Genomic DNA, 25,626 nt, shown 5'->3' on the forward strand with positions numbered 1-25,626 from the left:
ACTGCTTGACCCCTACTAAAGCAGGGCCAAAGGTTTTGCCCTTTTGGAAAAATTTCAAAAATTTCAGGCACCCTGGACTTTTAACCCCCGAAAGGCACAACTAGACCACACTGTCAACCATCATACCACATCTGAAGCTCCTAAGTTAAATAGTTTTCGAATAGTTCTGCTCCGGAAACTAAAGTGTGACACGCCAATGGACGGAAGGACGGACAACGGGCTACGTTGTCGCGGGGGTATAACAATGTAAAAATACTCCCTTTACAAGTACAAGTGCTGCATCATCCAGTGTGTCTAAAGTCTGGATCAATTGATCGAATGGCTCAATACTACATGATATCCCCATGTTGCCGTCCTGTAGTCTAAAGTGAACAGCAGGTTAACAGTCTGATGAGAGACTGGTGTGTGTGCTTTATGAAGCAAAGTGTTGATCAGTACTGGGACATCCCAATTAGTGTGTCCCCTCTGACACAGCCGCTCCTGCAAACAATGAACTCTTTCACTGCACACTGGGAGTAGACAGTGTGTGTGTGTGTGTGTGTGTGTGTGTGTGTGTGTGTGTGTGTGTGTGTTGGGAGGTGGTGTTTTCCAGCTGGGATTTGGGGGTAAGGGTGTATGAATAGTGTGCGTGTTGACGGTGTTTGGGGGTGGAGGTGGAATGTCTGTTAAGATATTTCCCACCAGCAGCCCATTATTTCATCCATTCATCCAGTCATCCCCCTCCTCTAGTGCAGCGGTGAACTCATTCATTCACGCACGCACGCACGCACGCACGCACGCACGCACGCACGCACGCACACACACACAGAGGAAGCTAGATAAAGAAGGTCCACCTCGACCGGCTACAACAGTAAACGCAGGCTTACACATCGATGCATCAGTATATTGAATAATGTCCCTTTGGCTTTTGATACTTTAAGTGCATTTTGCTGATATTACTTCTGTAAGATATGAAATGCTGAACGTGTAATTGTAATCTGAGTATTTTACATCGTGGTATCAGAACTTTTTCGTGAGTAAAGAATCCATGACTGTCTCTCAAACCCCTCACAGCACGTCTTACTGTAGGAGGATGATTGATGAAGTTAAGAACAAGTCTGTAAATGTAAATGACCCGCGTAAACACCATGAACGCCAACTGTGCGTAAATGAGCGTGTGTTCATGAGAATTATGAATTAGCATAATTAACGCCCCAATGATACCATATAAGGCTACGCGTCCTGCCCCATTCATCTGTCTCTGCCAGTACATCAGCACGGTCTCTAAAGACGCGCTCTCTCACACGGCGGACTTCAACTACATCTCTGAGTCGTGTCACATTCAGAAGTTCGCTGACGACACGGCCATTATGGGATGTGTTGGGGGTGATCAGGAGGAGGAGTATAGGAGCCTGGTGGGGGACTTCGTCACCTGGTGTCACTCCAACCACCTGCAGCTCAACACCGCAAAAACCAAAGAGATGGTCATAGACTTCAGGAAGTCTAGACCACCCCCACGACCAGTCCACATCGATGGGAACGAGGTGGAGGTCGTGGGTACCTACAAGTACCTCGGGCTGCAGCTGGACAACAAACTGGACTGGACAATAAACACTGACCACCTCTACAGGAAGGGACAAAGCAGACTGTACTTCCTGAGGAGGCTGGGATCATTTAACATCTGCACAAAACTCCTGCGGATGTTTTACCAATCTGTGGTCGCCAGCGTCCTTTTCTACGCTGTGGTGTGCTGGGGGTAGGGGATGTGGGGGGGGCAGCACAACTAAGAGGGATACCTCGAGGCTGGACAAGCTGATCAGGCGGGCCTGCTCCGTGGTCGGCATGGAGCTTGACTCTCTGGTGACGGTGGCAGAAGGAAGAACACTCAACAGACCGCTTGCCATACTGGACAACACCAGCCATCCTCTGCACGCCGTTATCAACAAACAGAGGAGCTGGTTTAGCGGCAGGCTGCTGCTCCCCAAGTACTCCACAGACAGACTCAGAAATCCTTTGTCCCCCGAGCCATCAAACTGTACAACACCTCTCTAGGGAGAGGGGGGGGGACAAAGGAGGACGGTCTGCAGGACGGATAATAATGCACTATACTCACTTTTAACAGTCTCTTCTGCACTATATAGTCGTGTATCACAGCTGTTACCCTGCACTATATTCAGTTTTAACAGTTTTCTTCTTCATCTTGTATTTTTATATCTGGTATATTTTTTTGTCTTTGCACTACTAACTTTTTTACTGCCTTTTTACTAACATGTTTTGCACTATAGAACTGTGATGCTGGAAACTTGAATTTCCTTCGGGATCAATAAAGTTACTATCTTCCGAGGGTATGACGCGTTAAGGCATCCAAAAGAGGTAAGTCAGCCATGTCATGCCTAGTTACCCCCCCTAGTTACCCCCCCTAGTTTCAGAGTTGTACTCCGGAAATGAAATTGAAGTGGGAAAAGAAAATCACAGTTTTTGGCAGAAATGTAAAAAGTTTTTGGGCACCCTGGACTTCTAACCCCCTCTAAGAGCACAACTAGACCACACCGTCAACCATCATACCACATTTGAAGCTCCTTAGTTAAATAGTTTCAGAGTTCTGCACTGGAAACGAAAGTGTGACACACGAACGGAAGGACGGACGGAAGGACGGACGGAAGGACGGACACGCGGAACGCTACGTTGTCGCGGGGGTATAATTATATTGTAATTCAAAGAAGATAATGTCAACATAATTATGAAGTGCAGTTTATAAAGGATTTTCAAGCTCAAAATTGCTTCAAAGAAATGAAATATACAATCCATTAGCGAAAAAACTAGGGCTGTCAAAGTTCAACGCAAATTCATTTAAACACCACTAATTTCATCACGCAACTTGTGAGATTGTAGCAGGCTCAGTTTTAAACCTAAGGAATCAATTGGTACCAACCTTGTCATACTAGCTTGTCGGGAAGGAGGTTAAATAACGCTCCAAACGTACGCTAAATTTCGGTGAGGAAAAACTGGCATGGCCATTTTCAAAGAGGTCCCTTGACCTCTGACCTCCAGATATGTGAATGTAAATGTGTTCTATGGGTACCCACGAGTCTCCCCTTTACAGACATGCCCACTTTATGATAATCACATGCAGTTTGGGGCAAGTCATAGTCAAGTCAGCACACTGACACACTGACAGCTGTTGTTGCCTGTTGGGCTGCAGTTTGCCATGTTATGATTTCAGCATATTGTTTTATGCTAAATGCAGTACCTGTGAGGGTTTCTGGACAATATCTGTCATTGTTTTGTGTTGTTAATTGACAATAATAAATACATATATATATTTGCATGAAGCAAGCATGTTTGCCCACTCCCATGTTAATAAGAGGATTAAATACTTGACAAATCTCCCTTTAAGGTACATTTCGAACAAAAAAAAAGTGCAATAATTTCCAATGAATCGCGATTAACTTGTACAATAAAGCGATTAATCGCAATTAACGATTGACAGCCTTTAGAAAAAACGTAGGTTTGTATAACAGCAGTCTAATTGCACATGACTCCTATGACAGGTCTGGACAACTCGTAAATTGTGTTTGTGCCTCAGAGAAAATTGAAAATATGAGAAAATGTATGAATGCAGCAAGTTCTCCTAAATCCCTCGTACAAGCCACTTAAGAACGCGTCTGTTCGTATGAGCGGCTCTCGCATGAGGCCCATTGCTCAGAGCTCGTGCGCAGCCTGTGACGAGGAAGTTGCAAGTAGGAGTTCCTCAGATAGAAACTATCACACGGCAAAAAGCTTTGAAAGCCACTGCACTGTGTGTCGACATGAGAGTGATCATCTTTCACTTTGTCCGTCACTGTTTCAACAGGTTCAGAGGGCGACAAGTAAGACAGGAAACGATGCGTGTGATAAAGAGGAGGAATAGAGGAAGAGGAGGAGAAGGAGGAGGAGGAGGAGAGTTGTGTCTCGGGGCAGAGAGAGACAGAGAGAGGTAGCTGGGGGGGGAGACAGATGCCCCTGCCCTGCTGGTCATGTTGGCAGTGGCAGGGCTGCCTGTGTGTGACAGACGGGGGAGGCCAACATCCCAACTCTCCTCCACAATCTGCTCCCTGCTCTCCCCCCCCACACACTGTCCTCACTCTGCCCTGCGCTGTCTCCTCTTCCACCTCAGGGTTTAATCCTGCTCCTGCCTGGTCCTCTTCGTTAGGAACTCCTCATCATCTACTTTCTCAGCATCCTTGTACACCGTCACCATCAGTTCTCAGCAGCTATAACCTGCCCTCCTTCAGCCGCCTTCTCTCCTTTCCCCCTTTCCTCCTCCTTCTCCTCCTTCTCCTTCATCCCGACGCCCGCTGGGCGCTTAATCTCAGACCTGGAGGCTCTGTCCAGTCCTGGAGGCCGAGGGCGATGACTCCCCTCCCTGCCTGGTGTTCCTCCAGCCGGCTGCCAAGCTGTCCTGACCAGCCACCCCTCTCTCTCTCTCCCTCCTCCCACTCTCACTCCTACGCCGTCACACAGCACGACACAGCAGGGCGCCGCCACGTCACGCAGCAACACACACACACACACACACACACACACACACACAGAGAAAGAGCCCCGCTGTGGTGAGCCAAGACACAAGACAATACAGACACAACCGATGTGCAACACACACACACACACACACAGCAGAGGAGCTAAAGGTCAGAAACAGAGCCTGTTGTTCTGAAGCTGTAAATGTTTGATGAGGGAAGTGTTGAGAACGTGTTGACTGAAGGCCTTCAGCTCCACACCACCAAACTAATCTGAGTCACACTGAGAAAATGCCAATTCTTATCCAATCACAACCTCTGATCTTGGTACATGAAGACGCACCGAATGCTTCAAAACAATCTCCTCCGGGGGGGAAAAAAGAGAATATACAGCCGTCTCTCTTTTAGAGATTTGGTGCTGATGACTGGCCAGCTCTGAAATCCACTCCAGGTTTGTAAAGCAACATTGTTTGCCAAGAAGAGTTTTTACACTTGGTGTTCTAGTAGAGATGAATGTGACAACATAGAGAGGATTTATTCAATTATTGATTCAGACTATGTAAAGTTATTTCTCTGAGGACATCGTGATAAGGTAACAGCAGTCTAACGTCTCTGAAGAAACACACTTTGTATTTATGATCTGATCTTATCAAACTACAAAAACATACCTCTAGAAGTATCAATTAAGATTTACACTTATAAAAAAAATAAATCACTGACGACATCTCTTTCCAGAAACGTTGTTGATCTGTATAATCGACAGATTATGATCAGATATCTCAAAACCACATTATCAACACGTCTACATTCCACTAGAGGTAAGTGAGAAAATACTTTTTTCAGTAATTTGGCTGAACTGACCCTTTAATTACCAGCATTTCAAGTCAAATTGAGTATATAATGTAAGAAATGTGTTTAATTGAAAGGGACACTTTACATGTGTCAAGCTAAAAAAAAAATACTGTATCCTATATTTCCCATAATGCAACATAGGGATATCACGAGAGCTGATACTTCCGTACCAAGTCGATGCTAGCATTGTGAAAACATGATGGTATTCGTTTTTCTACAGTACCGTAGGTACCTTAGGTACCGTCAGGGCTGGAGACTAACGGCGTCCCTTTGTCCCGGGGACGATAGAAAATGTGTTTGGTAGGCAGAAAACTCGCTGTAGACACATCTGGGGGACACTTCCTATTTTTTCCTTGATAATGCTACATTGCAAACAACAAATCCTTGATGAAATCAGCAGGACGAGAGCTACTGTAACGTTAGTTGTAAGCAGCTGGTAAGCAGCACAGTCCTGCACGGAGCTAACAGATAACGTTAACGGGGGGGTGCCACTGATTTACATTATGATGCATGTAGGCTCTTCTAAGTAAAAATGAGTATTGGGCGAAGGTCAATTCTAATATTATCACGATACATTCAAATGTAATCTTGTCAAAATTGAGTTTTTTGGCGAGAAACTTGAATAAATCCAGTATGTTTTCACAGAATTATAAGATATGTAAGTGAGAATGTAGAGAGGGAATTATGACGGGTTTAACTTCCTAAAAAAACCCAGTGCAAATGATAATAAAGGAGTGTTTGTTGAAGTACATGTGAGTTATTGTTTTTTTACCGTGGTTTCGAATTGGTATCGAGAATCGTGGAATGTCACTGGTATTGGTATTGACTACTAAATTGATGGCATCGTGACATCCCATAATGCAACTCATGACTTAGACTTTCCCTGCCTGGTAAACATCCACATCCTTCCAACTCCACATCTCAACATTTTTACCGCAGGCCTCCTGTAAACATCGTCAGTCTCCCAGCGCTAACTAGTCCTCATGTCTTTACGGTGGTTTTATTGGCAACGCTGGTTTTCCATTTCAAGAGAGAAACTGTGGCACTATGCAGTAAAACATCCAGAATACAATTATTTAGGAGAAATGGAACCGACTGTACGGACAACTGCTGCAAAATGCCAGCAGAGCTTTACACACGTAGCGGTCTGACAGTAAGCGAGCTGAACAGGAAGCCAGTAAATCGGTCGGTCGGGTCGTGAACTGAGATGTTTAAAGCGGCTGCAGGTTGTAAGCTGGAGGTTTATGTAATGCAGTAAGTAAAGCTTTAACCCTGGCACTAACTAAACAACCACACACACTCAGTTTGTCTGGCCGGAGAGCCGACCAACCTCTGGCCTTCTTATACAACACAGACACACTCTCTCTAATCCACCCCTTGTCTCACCTTGTACACCCTGCCTGAGAGAGGGAGTGTGTGTGTGTGTGTGTGTGTGTGTGTGTGTATGAATGTGTGTGTGTGTGTGTGTGTGTGTGTGTGTGTGTGTGTGTGTGTGTGTGTGTGTGTGTGTGTGCGTGTGCGTGTGCGTGTGTGTGTGTGTGATTAAGGCAGCGCTCCTTCCAGCAGCTAAAGCAGCAAATCCAATAACTGGCCTCTATCGACTGGCACACTCATTAATTAGGGCTTAATACGGCTTAATGCTCGGGCCCTGCCCTGCGCTAACCCACACACACACACACACACACGTACACACACACACACACGCACACACACCGCAGGCTGGCTCGCCGCTGCCCGCTGCCCGCTGCCTGGAACTGGTGAGGAAGGAAGGAAGGAAGCTTGGATGGATTCATGGATGGACTGATGGGCGAGACAGATAAATGGATGTTTAGGTGAAGAGGATCTGCAGGCGGTGGAAAAATGAGGGCTGACAGTTTGCGTTGTCGGGTGGAGGTGCGGGATGGAGCGGAGGAGGGACGGAGAAACAAAGAGGCTGAGGGCTCCAGCTCCCCGCCGCCTGCTGCTGGCCCGGCTGACGGGCTGACGGGAGGGTGGTGGTGGTGGTGGTGAGAGAAGGAGAGCCTCCCCACTGACCTGGTGAAAGGACACCACCTGCTGGATCCCACACTTTACTGACACACACACACCTACACTGATAGAATTCCCCTCCAAAAATACCTGAAACAGCTTCCAGAGCAGTCGTGGTAGTAAGCGCGTATTTCTGCTCTCCAGCAGACATAATAAAAGCAAGTTTTTGCTGAGAGGCACTTTGCAGTAATTTCCCCAGACAGCCCGATAATCAAACTCTGCTCACAATCTGCACCTCCAACCGCCGCGCTCTCTATTGACTGCTGCTACTAAGGAGATTAATTACAACACAGACACAGTTACCTCTCTGTGGTATACATCAGTCGTAGCCCACAGCTAGTGTCTAAACTCTGTTGTGTGTGTGTGTGTTTGTGTTTGCATATTTATTTACAGGTGGGAGCATATGTCCTAAAGGCACGGTCCAAAGGGAAAGTGCTAACGTCATGTTAGAGGAAGCGGAGAGAGACGGTAATAGAAAAAGAATATCTGGAGGCAGCGTTCAGGTCTGGCGTTTCCACAGCCCCGTATGAGTGTGTGCCTTTTTATTACTAAACAAAAATCAGCTAGTGGAGCGTGTCAATCTTGGAGAAATATTTATTGGACAGTGCATACATTATCAAAACCACCTGAAAACAAGCTGCAGAGTAAACTAATGTCTCACTGCATGTTCTCTGTGTATCAACCAAAAATAACCACTCAGCATGGATTGTGATTTTAGCCTAAAAATAAAGCGAGGACAGTGTGAAGATGAATCAAATGCAGCGACTCACACGTTCAAAATTAGGAAAATTAAATAGGAAATTCAACTCTAACCCTAAAAGATAATGAAAAATCAACCTCAACACACACTAACATTTGACTAACTTGCGTGCACGTCAGTGTGTGTGTGTGTGTGTGTGTGTGTGTGGCAGGCAGGGGGCCTAGGGGGTGAAGAATGCAGGCAGACGGGCTTGGCTTGCCTGGTTACAACAACACTGCCAGGGGCATGAAGGCTGCAGCTGCCACACACACACACACACACACACACACACACACGCTCACAAAACCATATTTCGCCCAATCCCAGGCCCACCATCACCACCCTCACACCCCAGCGCTCTAGCTAAATCTTGGCTAGCACACAACTGCACTCAAGAATGTGTGTGTGCGCGTGTGTGCCTGAAGGCCATGCCCCTCTCTCCCCCCTCCACCAACCTGTCATGCCAGTTGTTGCTCTTGCTAACACGCACGTTTGACACAGGAACACGATTGGTGACACTGTGTGTTTTGATCAGTATGAGGCCGACGCGTGTTTCCCGCCGCGCTGTTATTTGATCTTCTAGTTGCCGTCTATTCATTTACTGTTAGCGGTCATCTCTAAAGATCTGACTGACTGCTCCCTTTCAAAAACATGTTCTTTTACTCTGTAGACGTAATCCCAATTGAACATGTCGGCATCATGTTTGAAAAGGATCCTAAGTCACATTTCTGTTACTCAGCTCAAAGAGAGACAGGAGATCAGCAGCTAAATCAGCTAAATATTGTAATAAATAAATAATTATATAAATTGTACATTTAATTAGAATTTTCCACGCACAAGAGAAGATGTATTTGATCTTTTTTTTAGAGAAGTGTTTTCAGTGTAATGTTGTTTCTTATGATGTAGAAATATATACACGTTGCGTCTAGTCTGAAAAAGTTCAGAAAGAAAAACTAAATCAAAAAGCGAAGTCCTCTTAAACATTCAACTGATATATACAAATCCATTAAAACACAACTAGATTAATATCACGTGAGCAGATTATGCTCACTTAACTTGAGAGGTTTGGCTGCTGTGTGAAAACAGGGCAGCAGGTATTATACATTCATATCTAATAAATGATTAAATGAATGCAACAATAGACTGGTGCTCAGACAACTTTAAGGGTTAATGAAGTGCTGCAGCCTGTCTGAGAGCTTCTTTCTCCTTTATATCATTGTTTCCCAACTCGCCGCTGTGCTGAACACACAGTGGTGAAGTGAATTGTTGTGCCCGTAGAGTAACTTAAAGTCTCTCAGGTCAGCTCCCAGAGCTCGGCTTAAAATTAAGGAAGAAGGGACACGGAGCACTGACTGGTTTTGCCCCTTAAATTTCAAATAATAATAATAATAATAAAAATAATAAAAATAATAATAATGATAATAATAATAATAATAATAATAATAATAATAACAACCTCTAAATATTTGATCTTTTAATTCAGCTGAAATTAAAAAATAAATAAATAAATAGAATCACATCTATTCCTTCGCTTCTCTTAAATAATATTTCGTTTTTAATTAAGGTCTGTTTTATCAATAATATTCTGTTGCTCTTGTTGATATTGTTTGATATTTAAATGCTTTTATTGTGAAGCACTTTGTGCGTTTTCTTTTGAAAAGTGCTCTACAGTATAAATACATCTTTACTTACTTACTGCCACTGATTGTTGTGGGTGAAGGTATTTTAAAACAGTTTTGTTTTGTATGAAATCATTCATTCTTTTTACAAAATCAATCTTTATAAAAGATGATACTGCTGTTTTCTGATGTTTTCATCTAAATTATTTACTACAAACCTCTTTACATTACACATTACATTGCTGCACTTTCTAAAGTGTGCTGCTGTGTTTTACATTTTTTTAATTAAAAATTCAAATCTAATTGAAAATCACTTTGCACTGATTTGAAACTTTCTTCAATTAGGTAACTGATCACAATAAACATCGTGTCTGCTTGTGCTGTTGTTACTGTTTGTGTGGGAATGTAGTTGTGAGTGTACACTGATTTTAAAAGTCTAAAAAAATGATCATTTGAAAAGAAGATCAGATATGAAGCCAGCTGATCCCTGGATGATCAATAAAACATTTTAAAATCTAAAACACTCTGCTATAATTTCAAACAATATGAAGTATTATTACAGGATTCGTTATAAATAAGTAACAAGAACCAAAACCCTGGTGTGGGACCTCAACTCGCTTATTTCATAGTTGTTTCACACCAGAATAAAATGTAAAATATAATATAATGCAAAAAATGCTGTGGGCAAATTGCAAACAATCTGAAACATGTTCTATTGACCTGTAAGACTGTGTATCACCATCCTCTCTTTTTATTATTTATTTGATATCATTCCTTCTTGGTCATAATTACATTCAGGCTACATTCATCCAGAAGTCAGAGACTTATTTTGAGGCTTTGAACTATCAAGTTACATTTAGATTTTCTGCTGTCTAAATAAAGAATATTAAAGCACATTAAAGGTGGAGGAATAAAGACATTCAAATGAAAGGTGTGAAAGCTGTTAAGGTGGTGAACAACAAGATGAAAGTTGGTCTTGGAGCTGACGAGAAGCCCGGTGTTAGTTTAGAGCGTTAGCATGGAGGAGGTTGACCAGTACAACCTGAACTCACACAAGATCGAAAAGTGCAAAATAAAACATCCTTTGGCAAAGAGTTCTATTGAAACTGATTTAGAGGGATGTCAGAAATCTATTCATAAATACTTTAAACAGCTGTGGATGAGCACAGAAGTTGTCTCTGCTTTCATTCCGTCGCTGTATTAACAGAGGTTTCAGTGGCGCTGCGGGCTGCTATATCATCTATTCTATGATCAAAGTGTTTGCCGCCGTGAGGCCTGCTGACTCCTTTTAGTTCGTGTGTTTGAGTGTTTGCTTTCCCCGGCATTAAAGTGTTTCTGCTGTGGTTACTTTTAACATTTTTTCTAAAGAAGGGGCAGGTGTTTCCACGCTAGTTTTTCTAGTTGTAGTTTTATGAAGTAGTGTTAGCGAGTGTCACTGACTGGGGCTTGAGATGTGACGCTTTGCACAGTTAACGCTCCAGCTTGCAAGCCTCTGGCTACAGCCCGACATCTGAGCTGCAAATCTGTGCGTCTCTGTGTCTGTGTTTGTGTGTGTGTGTGTGTGTGTGTGTGTGTGTGTGTGTGTGTGTGTGTGTGTGTGTGTGTGTGATAGAGCTGTAAAGCCACCGTTTGACAATGCTCTTTCAGCAGGCCGCCCTGCGGTTGCTCCCGGCTACAGAGGCCAGCTGGGCAATGCAGAGATAGAACGATGAGAGGAGAAGGAGAGGAAGATGAAGGAGAAGGCAGGACGACTGATCAGCGCCATCCAGAGACGGTGCACTAAACTGTTCCTCTCCGTCTCAATACGGTTGAGATTTCACCACAGTCGCAGTCATTCATTAGTGAAAATCTGAAAACTATTCACGTATCCTTAAATAGTGCATTTTAAAAATATATAAATACATTTGAACTTTAAATTTCTTTCTTTAAAATCTTTTTTTTTTTTTTTGGTCAGAATGTTGTGAAAATGTAAAGTAGCAGCAAAAAACAACAACACAGATACCTTTAAGATCATATTGTGCCTTTTCTGTAACACACTCAACTTTTCTTCCAGGAAAAAAACACACGATAGATGGAAGGGGTTGCTGTTGTGAAAAATGAAAATGACCTATTTAAAAATAAAACTGTGGCTGTCAATCAATTCAAATATTTAATCGTGATTAATGGCACATTTTTTATGTGTTCAAACTGTACGTTAAAGGGAGACTTGTCAAGTATTTAATACTCTTATTAACATGGGAGTGGACAAATATGTTTGCTTTATGCAAATGTATGTATATATTTATTATTGGAAATCAATTAACAACATAAAACAATGACAGATATTGTCCAGAAACCCTCACAGGTACTGCATTTAGCATAAAAATGCTCAAATCATAACATGGCAAACTGCAGCCCAACAACAGCTGTCAGTGTGTCAGTGTGCTGACTTGACTATGACTTGCCCCAAACTGCATGTGATTATCATAAAGTGAGCATGTCTGTAAAGGGGAGACTCGTGGGTACCCATAGAACCCATTTACATTCACATATCTGGAGGTCAGAGGTCAAGGGACCCTTTTGAAAATGGCCATGCCTGTTTTTCCTCGCCGAAATTTGATTTTGAGTTTGGAGCGTTATTTAACCTCCTTCACGACAAGCTAGTATGACAGGGTTGGTACCAATGGATTCCTTAGGTTAGGTCTAGTTTCATATGATACCAGTATCTTCACTCTAACTTTAAAACTGAGCTGCTACAAACTAAAAATTTAGTTAATGTGTTAAAGAAATTAGTGGCATTAAAATTAATTTGTGTTAATGTATTATTATTGTATTAATTTAAAAAATGTATTAATGAAATGTAAAAAGGTGACAGCAGTGATGTTCATATTCACATGAATGTGAAGTGTAACGGTCTCAGTGTGTAAACGCTGCACCTCACACTGGGCCTTTCTTCATTGTTTTTATCCCCGCTCTCTCCACATCTCACTCTTTTATCATCCCTCTGTCTCTCAGATCTCACACACAGTTGCAACTCATCATGCACACAGATACACACACACACACACACACACACACACACACACACAGATGCATACACACACACACACAGATGAGACAAATGAAAGCTGTCCCGTTTCTTCTGCCCAGCCTCTGCCAACTTAATTTGCAAATGAAAAGTTTTGCGAGGAGCGTTCTTTTGCTTCTGGGGCATGGCAGCACACTGTGTGTTTGGGGGTTGTGGGGGGGTGAGGAGAGGGTTTGACAGAGGGTGTATGTGTGTATGTGTGTGTGTGTGTGTGTGTGTGTGGGTGTGTGTGGCAGAAGCCCAGATGAAGCAGCCCTCGCCCGGGGCTCGCTGTCCGCCCGCGGTAGCAGCAAGCCTGTTCCTTCTTCCCCGGCCCGCCGCGACCATTTGTTCCATTAACCGATCTCCTGGAGCCTCTGGTGCAAACACACACGCACGCACACACACACACACACACACACACACACACACACACACACACACACACACACACACACACGCACACACACACGCACACACATCCACAGGCATACATACTTCAACAACTGCTTGCACAGCTCATACCGCACATGGCCCTCCATCCCTCGCTCCATCCCTCCCCGCCCCTCCTTTGCTCTCCTCCAGACGCACGCACCATCTTTCTTCGTGGAGGCCATATGGCCCAGTGAAGCCTGTGGATCTACAGGCACATCTGCGTATATGTTGCTGCTCTCCTTAAAGGGGCTGCACAGTGAGCTCACATAAACACAGTACACGCACAAACACACTCTGCTGTCACTGCTGTATGTGTGGTTAAGCAAACGTCGGTGTTATGTTGGTCTGTTGTGTGTGCGTGTGTGTGTGTGTGTGTGTGACCTCAGTGTGTACATGCATAGTGATAATTGGTGAAACAGCCTGCGAGCAGCTGTGGGGTGAGAAAAGGTTGCGTGGTGTTTGGTACAGGAAGCAGAGGGGAGGAGGAGGAAGAGGAGAGGAGTAAAGTTGGAGAATAAGAGAAGAGCAAAGTGAAACGAGATACGAAGAAGAGGGTGAGGGTACGAAGAGAAAGTTTAAAAAACTGTACACGAGCAGGAAATAACTAAAGAGCAGTTCTAACTTTCACAAGCAAATAATTATCATTATTGGACGGCTTTGTTGAATACTCGACTCTGATTGGTCAATCACAGCGCCTACGGTCTGTTATCTCTTGATAGTAGACCATTGCTATGTATAACAGAGCGTTGCTATGGACGCGGTTCTGAACTTGGACTCTGGCGGACCATTTTTGTGTCAAAAATATATATACATATATATATATATTTATATATATATATTTCTTTACAGTTCACACTGAGATCTTACATGTGTCTCTCTTCATTAATTGGCACTGAGCTTTTGTGATGTTGAATTACTTTAAAAAATCCCATAACAACGGCCAGATGAATTCATTTGAAAATAACAAAACAGATTTTGTTAGTTATGCTATTAAGATTTCTGTATTCAACTTTTAATAAATTGTAAAATAACCTCATCCATCCCCTGCATTTTTTCTCTTTCATCTGTAATTTAGTTGCTTGTATAACATATGAACTATATTCTGAGCTCTTTGTATTAACTCAGAATAAGCACCAGAAATTGCAACAACTAGAGATGCACTGATGTACCGGATCGGCTATCGGGCCGATATTGACTACAAATAGCTGGATCGGGTATCGGTGACAATGGGGCCGATCTATTCAATTCAATTCTACTGTATGTTCATAGACTAAATACATTATATTCTGGCATTTTAATTCCTGTTTAAGTTTTGACCAATTTGTTGCTGCATTAAAAAAGGTTTACACTTGAATTGTAATTCCTGTTAAATTTGAAGAGTTTTTACCAAATTGTTGGTGTACCATTTATTATTTTAATAATAAATAACAATTCAGTAAATTTATATCTATGTATTTATTTGTTACATTTAGTTTTACAAAGCTAGCGATGTTTAAGTCAAGCCTGATGTTGCTTTACACATAAAAGAATGATCCCAGTCACACAGTGAGGCATACAGCTTATTAATTAAACGCTGGTGTCGAATCGGTACACTGCATCGGCCGATACCCAAAGCCCAGGCATCGCTATCGGTATCTGGACAGAAAAAGGCTGATCGGTGCCTCTCTATTAATAACTAATATATCTGGAGAATATAGATGATATAAACTATGCAAATGTTAAATTAAATTAATGTTATTTCTTGAATCAGACTGCTCATGAAAAAACAACCTTTAAATGAATCATTTACAGTATCTGGTTCTGCATCTTCTCTAACTCCATCTCTCCACCCTCCACCCTCCGTTCTATCCCTTCATTTCCAGGCAAAGAAAAACCCAACAACACCACAGACATAGAGAAATAAATAATTAAGTGGTGCAGGAAAAACATTGTGTGCTAAAACCCCTGTGTAGTTTGGCAATCAGCTTGCCCATGTAAAAATAAATCAAGCTGATTTTCCAAATGTTTTGTGCGTGGTGCGCTGTTGCCGCTCTTCGCAGCACAGATTGCAGGCCGATGGAGAGGCTGTGGGGAGGGGCGGGGCGCTGGATATTGAACCCACTTGCACCAGCTTGTTAACACGTACACCTTAACCCCCGAGCGGCGCGGCGGGGCGCCCGCCGAGAGCTTCAGGGCCGGCAGGGACCAAATATACCCGATGTATGGACGCACGACACACATACTACCATATGTAGAGAGACTAACGCTTATACACGAACATGCACACCAACAGAACTACATGCACGCACACACACCGGATAGAGATCTACAACCTGTAAGACAGGACTGCAATAAAGCCCTGATACATACCGTGGCTCTCTTTCTTGTTTGTTTAAGCTAATGTGATAAGAATATATTTGTGGCAGGTTTTCAAGTTTTGCCCCCGGAGTATGATCATTACCAGAAATACGATCACATACTGAAAAACCAAGTACCAGCTGCAGAGTGGATCATCGTAAACGTGAGTCATACCTCTCTCGCCTCCCCGTCTCTCTGTCTGTACTTATAATAAATCACCTAAAACATTACATATATAAAAGGCATATATTTAAAACTAATAAATGCATTCCAAAACATAGACATTCTACCAAAACAATTATCTCCGAAAATGAAATGCTAAAAAATGTGGTCAAGCGGCTAAAACCGTCGCTGCGAAAGTGACCTCATGTAGAACTGAACTCAAGAGAATTTGAAATATCAGGAGGATTCATCAACCAAGTAAGTGTCAAAGCAGAAAATAAAACTCACTAAATGCCAAGAGTGATTATCGTGGTTCAGTTGGGAGAAGAGGGAAGTTAGGTGCCAACTTCCCAGCCAATCCACTTTTGGCAGCCAGATTCCTACTCTGCTAAACCTCCGGAGAACATGCAATAGCAACCCATACACACACACACGCATAAAAATACCACCATAACATATGCGCGGAAAACATACAGAATATTCATACTTCACACTCCCTGACAACTTAGATTGTTTTTCTGCCTATGAAACACGGCAAAAAAGAGTCACACACAACCAGGAGACAGCTGTGACTTGGTAAACTTTGTTTTTTTTGGCAGCGTGTGACTGTCGACAGGTTAACACCGGTGGGTGGTAGACAATATGTAGTGTCAATGATGGAGCAGGAGAAGAGGGTGAGTACTGTATGTGTGTGTGAGGTAAGTTTTGTGTAAGAGGAAGGTGGAGTTGGGTGGGGAGGTGGGGAGGTGGGGGGGGAGACACTGGGGTAGAGATCCTGCAGAGTGGGGCAACAACACCCACACACCCGCGCCCACATCGGCAGAGCCAGGCTGGGAGCCAGGCGTCCTGTGGAGACACACACCAACTGGGCTCCACACTTAGGGAGGAAGAGACCCCCGCATCATACACACACACTCTCACTCACTCACACACACACACACACGTACAGATCCTGTAGCATAAGCCAAACATGGAGCCACTTTTAGCTGCAGCTTTTATAAGTCAATGCCTCTGAAATCGCTCCCTACATGCTACTTACATACATAGAGAAACATATTTACTTTTTGCTTTTGGAATTCAGTTTCACAATTCAAAGTGTAAAATGTATTCACTGTTTAGAGCCATCAATCAATTAAAATATTTAATCTTTTATTGGGATTAATCGTATGATTGTCCATAGTTAATCGTGATTAATCAAAATAATTTTTGTATCTGTTCACCTTAAAGAGAGAGAGATTTTCTTAAGTATTTAATACTCTTATCAATAGGGGATTGGGCAAATATTCTGCTTCATGCAAATATATGTATATATTTCTTATTGGAAATCAATTAACAACACAAAACAATGACAGATATTGTCCAGAAACCCTCACAGGTACTGCATTTAGCATACAAAATATGCTCAAATCATAACATGGCAAACTGCAGCCCAACAGGCAACAACAGCTGTCAGTGTGTCAGTGTGCTGACTTGACTATGACTTGCCCCAAACTGCATGTGATTATCACAAAGTGGGCATGTCTGTAAAGGGGAGACTCGTGGGTACCCAGAGAACCCATTTACATTCACATATCTGGAGGTCCTCGCCAAAATTTAGCATAAATTTGGAACGTTATTTAGCCTCCTTCGCGACAAGCTAGTAGCAAACTGAGCCCGCTACAACCTAAAAATCGCAAGTTGCGTTAATGAGAATCTAGGACAGGGGTGCACACACTTTTTCAGCATGCGAGCTACTTATAAAATGACCAAGTCAAAATGATCTACCTACTATAAAAATGCAAAACATATATTTATTTATAAATATATTGAGTATTCTTTATATGTACAATATATGTTGGTGTACCTTGCATAACTGCATGAACCCATATTGTACAATATAACTGTACATTTTTTGTCATTACCTTACTCTGATGACTTGCACTGAATGGAATCAGCCAGGGATGCATAGTCCGGACAGTAGCTGCTGATAGCCAGCCTCAAGCACACTTCCAAATGATCATCAGTCAAGGTGGAACGGTATTTGGACTTAATAATCTTCATGTGGGAAAAGTCTGACTCGCATAAATAAGTGGAGCCGAATAATGCAGTCAAGGAGGTAGCACATTTCCTCATGTTGAGGTACTTTTCCTCTGTGAGTAAGTTCCAGAACTGTCCATGAGCCCTGGACTTAAGCTGAATGTCAGCTTGTAGTGTCAAAATCTCATCCTCCACTCCAGATGAGTTCAGGTGAAACTGTGTTGCAATTTGTTGGCTGACGTCTATTTAAAAAAAAAAAAAAAAAATTTAATTTTTTTTTTTTTTTTTTTTAATGCCATGCGATCTACCTACACTACCTTTGCGATCGACCGGTAGATCGCGATCGACGTATTGGGCACCCCTGATCTAGAACATCACTCAGTGTCATCTAGAATATAGATGACACTGAGAGCACCCAGGAGAATGATCTGAGTATATGGGAACATTTTCTGTTTCACAACTGACAACACTACAATAGAATAAACCTCATTTGGGTATACAAAAGAAAACAGACATTCTGTGGGTCCATAAAATCTGAGTTTTATCCCTCTAGTTTTTGGATTTGGGAGAGAGTTGTTCATGTTTACTAATATTTTTTGGACTTAGACCATATGAATAACATGTATGAATTTTGAAAATGGGCGTAGTTCCCCTTTAATGAGTCTGACTGGTGTATCACTTTCAGTTCAGCTCAGGTAGTCACTGTTTATCATCACTTAGCTGCTTGTTAACTTCATAATTAATTACGTATTATTGACACTATAAAATTCCTAAAAGTTTCACGTAGTGCACATTATATTTATTGGCCTGTTACTGTCCTCTGTGGACCACCACAAGCTCTTCATGGATTCTAGAACTAGTTTATTGTTTCCAGCGCATTATACTGTATGAGAATAAACAAAGTTGAGGTTTTTTGATCAGACACCAGTTTGATGTGCCGCCTGATTAAGTGGAAAACGTTGCCGCTGCACAGACAGCAGGAGAGTAAACTGCTGATGACACGAAAACCACTGTGTCAACGAAAAAATAAAACAATTCTTGTAACAATTGAATTATGTGTGCACAAGATGGACTGGTTAGGACAGATTGGGAAGAAAAACTGCGCTTATTTTTCTTTTGTAAAGGCCTGCTGCCAGATTCTGCAAAAAAAAAAAAATAATAATCTAAAACTAAAAAGCACGTTGGGAACATGTAACTCCAACAAGGCTGCTGTTATTTTAATAATCAAGAACATTTTTTCAGGTTTTCATTGAAATAAGTGTTGTAGTTCTTGTGGGGGGAAAAGCAAAAATGTTCATAAACTGAAAACCTTCTAGACTGAGGAACTAAGAAATCAAAGTTCTATAAATCAAATGCTTCTTTGCTAGTAAACAACATAATCATTACCTAAAACGGAACGGAAATACCCCTAAAATATTAGATAAAGATAAAAGATGTACATACATGATGTGTAGCTGTGTGCGTAATATCTGTATTTGCGTACCTGTCTTTCATGCGCTGGTGCATGCGGCCGTGTTGGACACACTGATCCTCCATGTCGGAGCAGCGAGCTCTCAGACTCTTCACTGTCTCTTCTAGGTGTTGTTTCTCCAGGGCCAGCTGCTCCAGCTCTCCTCTGCGTGCACACACACACACACACACACATACACACATACACACACACACACACACACCAGCACAGTTAATACAGATGTAAATGTTGAAACAGTTGAAAATGTACCACAAAGCAATGCGAGCAGAATAAACTACTAAATAGCATTTTATTAAAAATCATTTGGAAACACTTTCTAGATCAGACGTCACAAAGTGCTTCACAAAGACAAAAAATAAAGACATAAAATAGAGACTATTATAAATGTAATACATAAAATAGTGATAAAAATAAATATTTGTGTGGGTCTTGAGTCCACAGTCTCCACGGATCTTAAATCCAAAAGATCTGGAGAAGGGCTGCAACTAATGATTATTTTAATTGTCAGTTAATCTGTTGATTAGTTTCTCGATTAATCGTTTAGTTGTTTGCTCTATAAAATGTCAGAAAATGGTGAAAATTGTTCAATCAGTGTGTCCTAAAGCCCAAGATGACATCCTCAAATGTGTTGTTTTGTCCACAACTCAAAGATATTCACTTTACTGTCATAGAGGAGGAAAGAAACCAGAAAATATTCACATTTAAGAAGCTGGAATCAGAGAATTTGGATTTTTTTTCTTAAAAGAAATTCCAAACCGATTAATCGATTATCAAAATAGTTGACAACTAACTGATTAATCAGTCGTTGCAGCTCTAATCTGGAGACTTAAGATCTGTAATATTAACTTGTTGTCAACAAACAATATGTTTGTTTAGAAATCTCTCACACATACGGTACAGTTTCCAATTTATTCGGTATACCAAGCTAAAACTAATGCGGCCTAATACAACAGTAACGCAATAAATCTGATCTCTATGAAGGTTATAACGTTCATTTTATTTGTTTTAAAGGAGCGTTGACTCGATTGTATGATCATTTTGGAAGCTGCAGTTTGTGATGCTGTTGATTTGTATTGCATTATACTGCCAGGTGTTTCTATTATTTTGTCAATTTCATTCATATCAGTGAGGGTAGACAAAGCATTTATTGCAGGCCTGTTGTATTAGACTGCATTAGTTTTTAGCTACTAGGTGTACTTAATGAACTGACATCTGAGTGTATAAGTAAGGAAATGTGAATCTGAGAGTAAAAAGGTTAATCCTCGATTTGACTTGATAAGTGATGTTGTATACTGAGACCATTCAATCTGCTATTAAGGGACATTTTTTAAAGACTGTACAGCAACCAATGGTAGACCAATTACATTTAATTCTTTTTCATTTATTTGACAGCGACAATAGAGAAATGTGGGGAGAGAAAGAGGGGTATGACACAGTGTTGTAGTCAAGACCACCTAAACCGAGACCAAGTCATGACCGAGACCGGAGTGTATCGAGACCAAGACAAGATCAAGACTTTGAGAAGTTGAGGCCAAGTCAAGACCAGACCAGACCAGTGCGAGTCCCACATTGCATGACACACTTAAGATAAAATGTGTAACATGCAAACCACTGAGGCACTCCTCAAATTGATCTGAAAAATTCACATTCCCACAGAAAACAAATGAAGGTTCCTCTTCATTCACCTCTTTTATTGCTATATATATATATATACAGTATATACAGTATGTACTGTATATGTGTGAGTGTAGCATGAGAAAGGTCTTGATGAAATAATCAAAAGGCATTGCAGAGGTGAAATGTCCTTTGTTTTCTATGAGCAATCACAGAAATGATGTTAACATTTAAAGCAGCAGTAGGCACAATATTTTTGGCATCATTGGGCAAAAATTCCATAATAACCTTTCAGCATATTGTAATTCAAGTGTTCTGAGAGAAAACTAGACTTCTGCCCCTCCTCATGGCTCTGTTTTCAGGCTTTAGAAAATCTAGCCTGTGACAGGAGACTTGTTAATCACAGGTCATTTCAGAGAGAGAGCGTTCCTATTGGCTGTTCATTCATCGCGAACTCCGATCAAACGGTGAAACTAGGCAGCACTGAAATATGAATTAATTTTCTGTTACTGTAATGCCTATTTCTTGCATGAAATGTTTTCAGAAACATCTTGTAGTGTACTGTTTAGCTGAGAAAGTTTGCTCCGGCTGGTGGGCGGTGATTGGTGTTTCCTCAACTGAACTCACCATGGCTGACTTTTTTTTATCATATTTGCTCCAACTCTACCCACTGCTGTTTTAAATCAGACAACGAACAGGCAATTCAGTGATATCCACACAGTTATGGTCTTGAAATAAAAACCAGAGTCCTCTTTGTCTTGGTCCAAGACAAGACCGAGTAAAAATGCAGTCAATTCCGAGACGAGACCTTCAAAAAGAGGTCTTTATACCGGTCTCGAGACCAAGACTGATCTCTCTGACTCTTCGTCTGCTGCACAACAACACACTGGACAGTCAGTAGGAGTAGGCCTCGCAGACTAACAAACGGAAAACAATCTGTCGAGAGTTTTCTCATTCGTCTTGCTGCAACTGTCTTGGCGTAACCTCGCTTAGCCCGACCGAGGCCGTCCAGCAGGACTTTAACCGCTACACTGGGCTTGGACTCCAGGAGCTCAAACAGCCCGAGGCACAAAACACACCAACACCACACTGCTGCTAAACTCCATAACACACACATACAGCAGATGTAGGTTATGAGCCTTCATGCCAGAGTGTCAGCATGAATGTGGATTCCTACCCATAAAAAAGCACATTCAAGGTGGCAGTTATTACCGAGTACATCTATATGTGTGTATTTGGTATTGATGTCCGCCCATAAGAAAACACACAGGGTACTTCGGTGTGTGTATTGTGTGCGCGTGTCCTGTGGCTGGTTGAGGCCAGCGCGGTCTGGCCGGGCCAGATTGAGGGCTGTCATGTGACTAATGTGCAGCACAGCTCCAACAGCTGACAGGACGCTGGGCCCAGGGTCACTCTCACACACATACACACACACACTCAAGTACACAAACACACAGGCAGTCCAGATGGAGCGCTGCGCAGGCCTGCTGTGACTACTGTAGCATCAGGTTAACAAGAAAACAGGTCAGACTGGAAAGCAGTATGTAGTATGTTGACATGCTCCGTCCTAACAGCCTGAATAGATGATGCTTCATGAGATGATGACATGGATGTCCAACAGACAGAAGGAATAAACAACAGAGTAAATACATAACTACCTGTTATCTACACTAGGGCTGTCAATTCATTAACATTTTTAATTGCTATTAATCCCATTACTGTCTACAGTTAATCGTGATTAATCAAAATACATTTTTTATCTGTTCACCTTAAAGAGAGAGAGATTTGTTAAGTATTTAATACTCTTATCAACATGGGAGTGGGCAAAAATATGCTGCTTTATGCAGATGTATGTATATATTTATTATTGGAAATCAATTAACAACACAAAACAATGACAAATATTGTCCAGAAACCCTCACAGGTACTGCATTTAGCATAAAACAATATGCTCAAATCATAACATGACAAACTGCAGCCCAACAGACAACAACAGCTGTCAGTGTGTCAGTGTGCTGACTTGACTATGACTTGCCCCAAACTGATTGTGATTATCATAAAGTGGTACCTGTAGAACCCATTTTCATTCACATATCTTGAGGTCAGAGGTCAAGGGACCCCTTTGAAAATGACCATGCAAGTTTTTCCTCGCCAAAATTTAGCGTAAATTTGGGGCATTATTTAGCCTCCTTTGTGACAAGCTTGTATGACATAGTATTCATATGATGCCAGTATCTTCACTCTACCTTTAAAACTGAGCTACAGCCTAAAAAAAAACGCAAGTTGCGTTAACACGTTAAAGAAATCTGTGACGTTAAAACGAAAGTGCGTTAACGCGTTTTTATCACGTTAACTTTGACAGAAATACCTTTGAATGCTCAAACAATGAGGAAAATACTGACCTGCTGTTTCCAGTCAGCTCTTCCAGTTTGACTCCCAGAGCGCAGCACTCCTCCTTCAGCTTCCTGATCAGGGAATTCTGGGAACTCAGCAGACCATCCAGCTCTCCAACTGCAATCGATCAAGAGAAAGTTGTCGGTTACTGTGAGGTTAACCATCGTGGGTGATGTTGTGTGCACTTTGAGTAGCTGTCAGAGATCGTGGCTGCACAGGAACTGGAAAGCCTGCCTCGAGGATCTGTTATCCACTGGACGTCACCATCTCCCACCTCCAGTTATAGTATTATAGACTCTGTATATGCCTGCTTTACACTTCCCCCTAACCATTTTAAAAGTACTGTATAGTATCAATCTCTATCTCTCTTCTTCTCTACCACTACTACACTTCCTGAATTTAATTGCTGCGCCAAGTAAGGAAGACAACCACAATAAAAATACATGGATGTGACAATTACATTTGTAAGACGTAGCTGTGTAATGTAGATCAGGGGTTCTCAAACTGTTTGGGGGCCAGGGACCCCATACAGGGGAGACATTTTTCCATGGACCCCGTCTTAATCGTAACACCGATTAAGCATAATGCTTACTACCATTTGTTCTCTTAGACGTCATTGAAACTATTTGTATTCTAAAACTTTTTAAATACTTCAGACCTGTTTGAAAGTGATAAACAGAAACACATTTCAATTTGAATCATGTTAAGATAAGACGAGATAATCCTTTTATTAGTCCAGCAGCGGGGAAATTAGCAATGTTATTGAATGTTAACACCACTTACATACTGTACCTTTAAACAGAGGGTGATTTTATTCAAACTGGACTCAACTTGACAGCATTTACACATTTCAAGTAATTGATCTTAAATGCTTTCAGGAAAATGACTAGTAGCAATACTGGCATAGTCCTAATAATTCCAAATATTTAAAATTATCAATCTAAAGCTGACTGTCAGTAAGTGCTTCAACTTAAAAAGCTGTGTGTCACAATCATATCACAGTATATAATGGACACAATATGCTGGTTGTATTGCCATACAAGGTCCCCATCTGTATAGATGTACTTTTTAATGATACAGCACAATTTTATAATTTACAGCAAATTATTTTGAGTGGCACGGACCCCTGGGGGTCCCCGGACCACCACTTGAGAATCACTGATGTAATGTAATTTAAATAGGCTCACAAACCTGATGTCACACCAAGGTGAAATAGTGCTTTAAAAGTGTTATCGGTTACAGTCTATTGCAGGACAGAAGACTTTCTGTGTCACAATGCTAAAACTGTGACTAAGATCTTAGTGATCTGTGTATTTTAGAGAGAAAAAAAAATCTTAATTCGGATATTTTCAAATTCACAGAACAAAGAAAGTCGCACAGCGACCTCAAGCTTGCGGTTAAACCTTTCTCTTATATTATATAATATATACATATTTGTCTGAATAAAAAAAAATATATCCTCAAATAAAATTAAAAAATTTTGATCACCTCACTGACCCAGCATTTCATTTTGGTCATTCAATCTTAAGTCACAATTTAGGAGAAAAAAGAGAAATATGTCTTCAGATTCATACTTCAACTACCTAATATACTGTATTATTGGTTAGAAATAAAAGTTTGACGCCATAATGGCTACTTCAGTTGTTATTATAGAATTAATGTATAGAGCAGGCCAACTAAACGGCCTTACATACCAGAGGGAAACCTCTACATTACGGACAGAGCGGAACAATTAAATCTCTTGTAACAAATGCTGCAGCAAAAGCCGGATACATATGTCTCTTTGAATGCATTCCCAAAAAATGCTTTTGTCGACATTCATGTCAAAATCAAAACTGTTCAAACAACAGGCGGAGATGTACAGAGCGAAAAAACACAAGTGAAGAGAATAGAGGATGGAGATATAAAGTGTGTGAGAAGGGTAAAACGAGATGGAGGAAGAGAGAGGGGGGTGGGGGGAGTTGGGGGGAGTTTGTTGTTTGAAAGCGCTTTCTTTCTCCTTTCCACCCTTCCTGCCACATCCTCATCCGCTCATGGGGGCCTCTTTCTGAACAATCCAACACTGGGCTTTCATCGTTCCTTTGAAATGATCCACGTTCCGCTCTCCAACATATGTCTGCTCTTTTAAAATAACAATGGCTGCCGTTTGGATTGAGGGAATGATCCACCTGCTCCGGCATTCTGTTACAGTCAACCGAAACCAAAAGCACCAAGGACTCGCAGTCTTTGAAAAGTAGCTCACACTTGTGAAGAGTTTTTTTTTTGCATACAGTAGATATTTGGGGGGGGAGAGGGGGTGGGGGGGGGAGGGGGAGATAAGGGGAAAAAGTAGAGTAAAAACCATGATGGAAGATGTCTGCTCTATGATACATACCATTTACCTGCAGGCTGAAATTTGACCCTACACGTTTGTCACTTCTTATTTCTCTATGTGC

At 41.7% G+C, this 25,626-nt stretch overlaps 1 protein-coding gene across 1 annotated transcript in view; it reads right to left on the reverse strand.

Annotated features, from left to right (window-relative positions):
- The window catches only part of sdccag8 (SHH signaling and ciliogenesis regulator sdccag8), a 73,160-nt gene that overhangs the window by 3,096 nt on the left and 44,438 nt on the right, over nt 1–25,626 (reverse strand). Inside the window, exons 15-16 of the mRNA XM_037783311.1 lie at nt 23,200–23,308; nt 19,196–19,327 (exon numbers count right to left, since the gene is read on the reverse strand). Of these exons, the coding sequence (XP_037639239.1) occupies nt 19,196–19,327; nt 23,200–23,308 (241 nt within the window). The remainder of the gene's footprint in view (nt 1–19,195; nt 19,328–23,199; nt 23,309–25,626) is intronic.

Source organism: Sebastes umbrosus, chromosome 10 (assembly GCF_015220745.1).
Source record: "Sebastes umbrosus isolate fSebUmb1 chromosome 10, fSebUmb1.pri, whole genome shotgun sequence".
In the NCBI taxonomy this organism is placed as follows: domain Eukaryota; kingdom Metazoa; phylum Chordata; class Actinopteri; order Perciformes; family Sebastidae; genus Sebastes; species Sebastes umbrosus.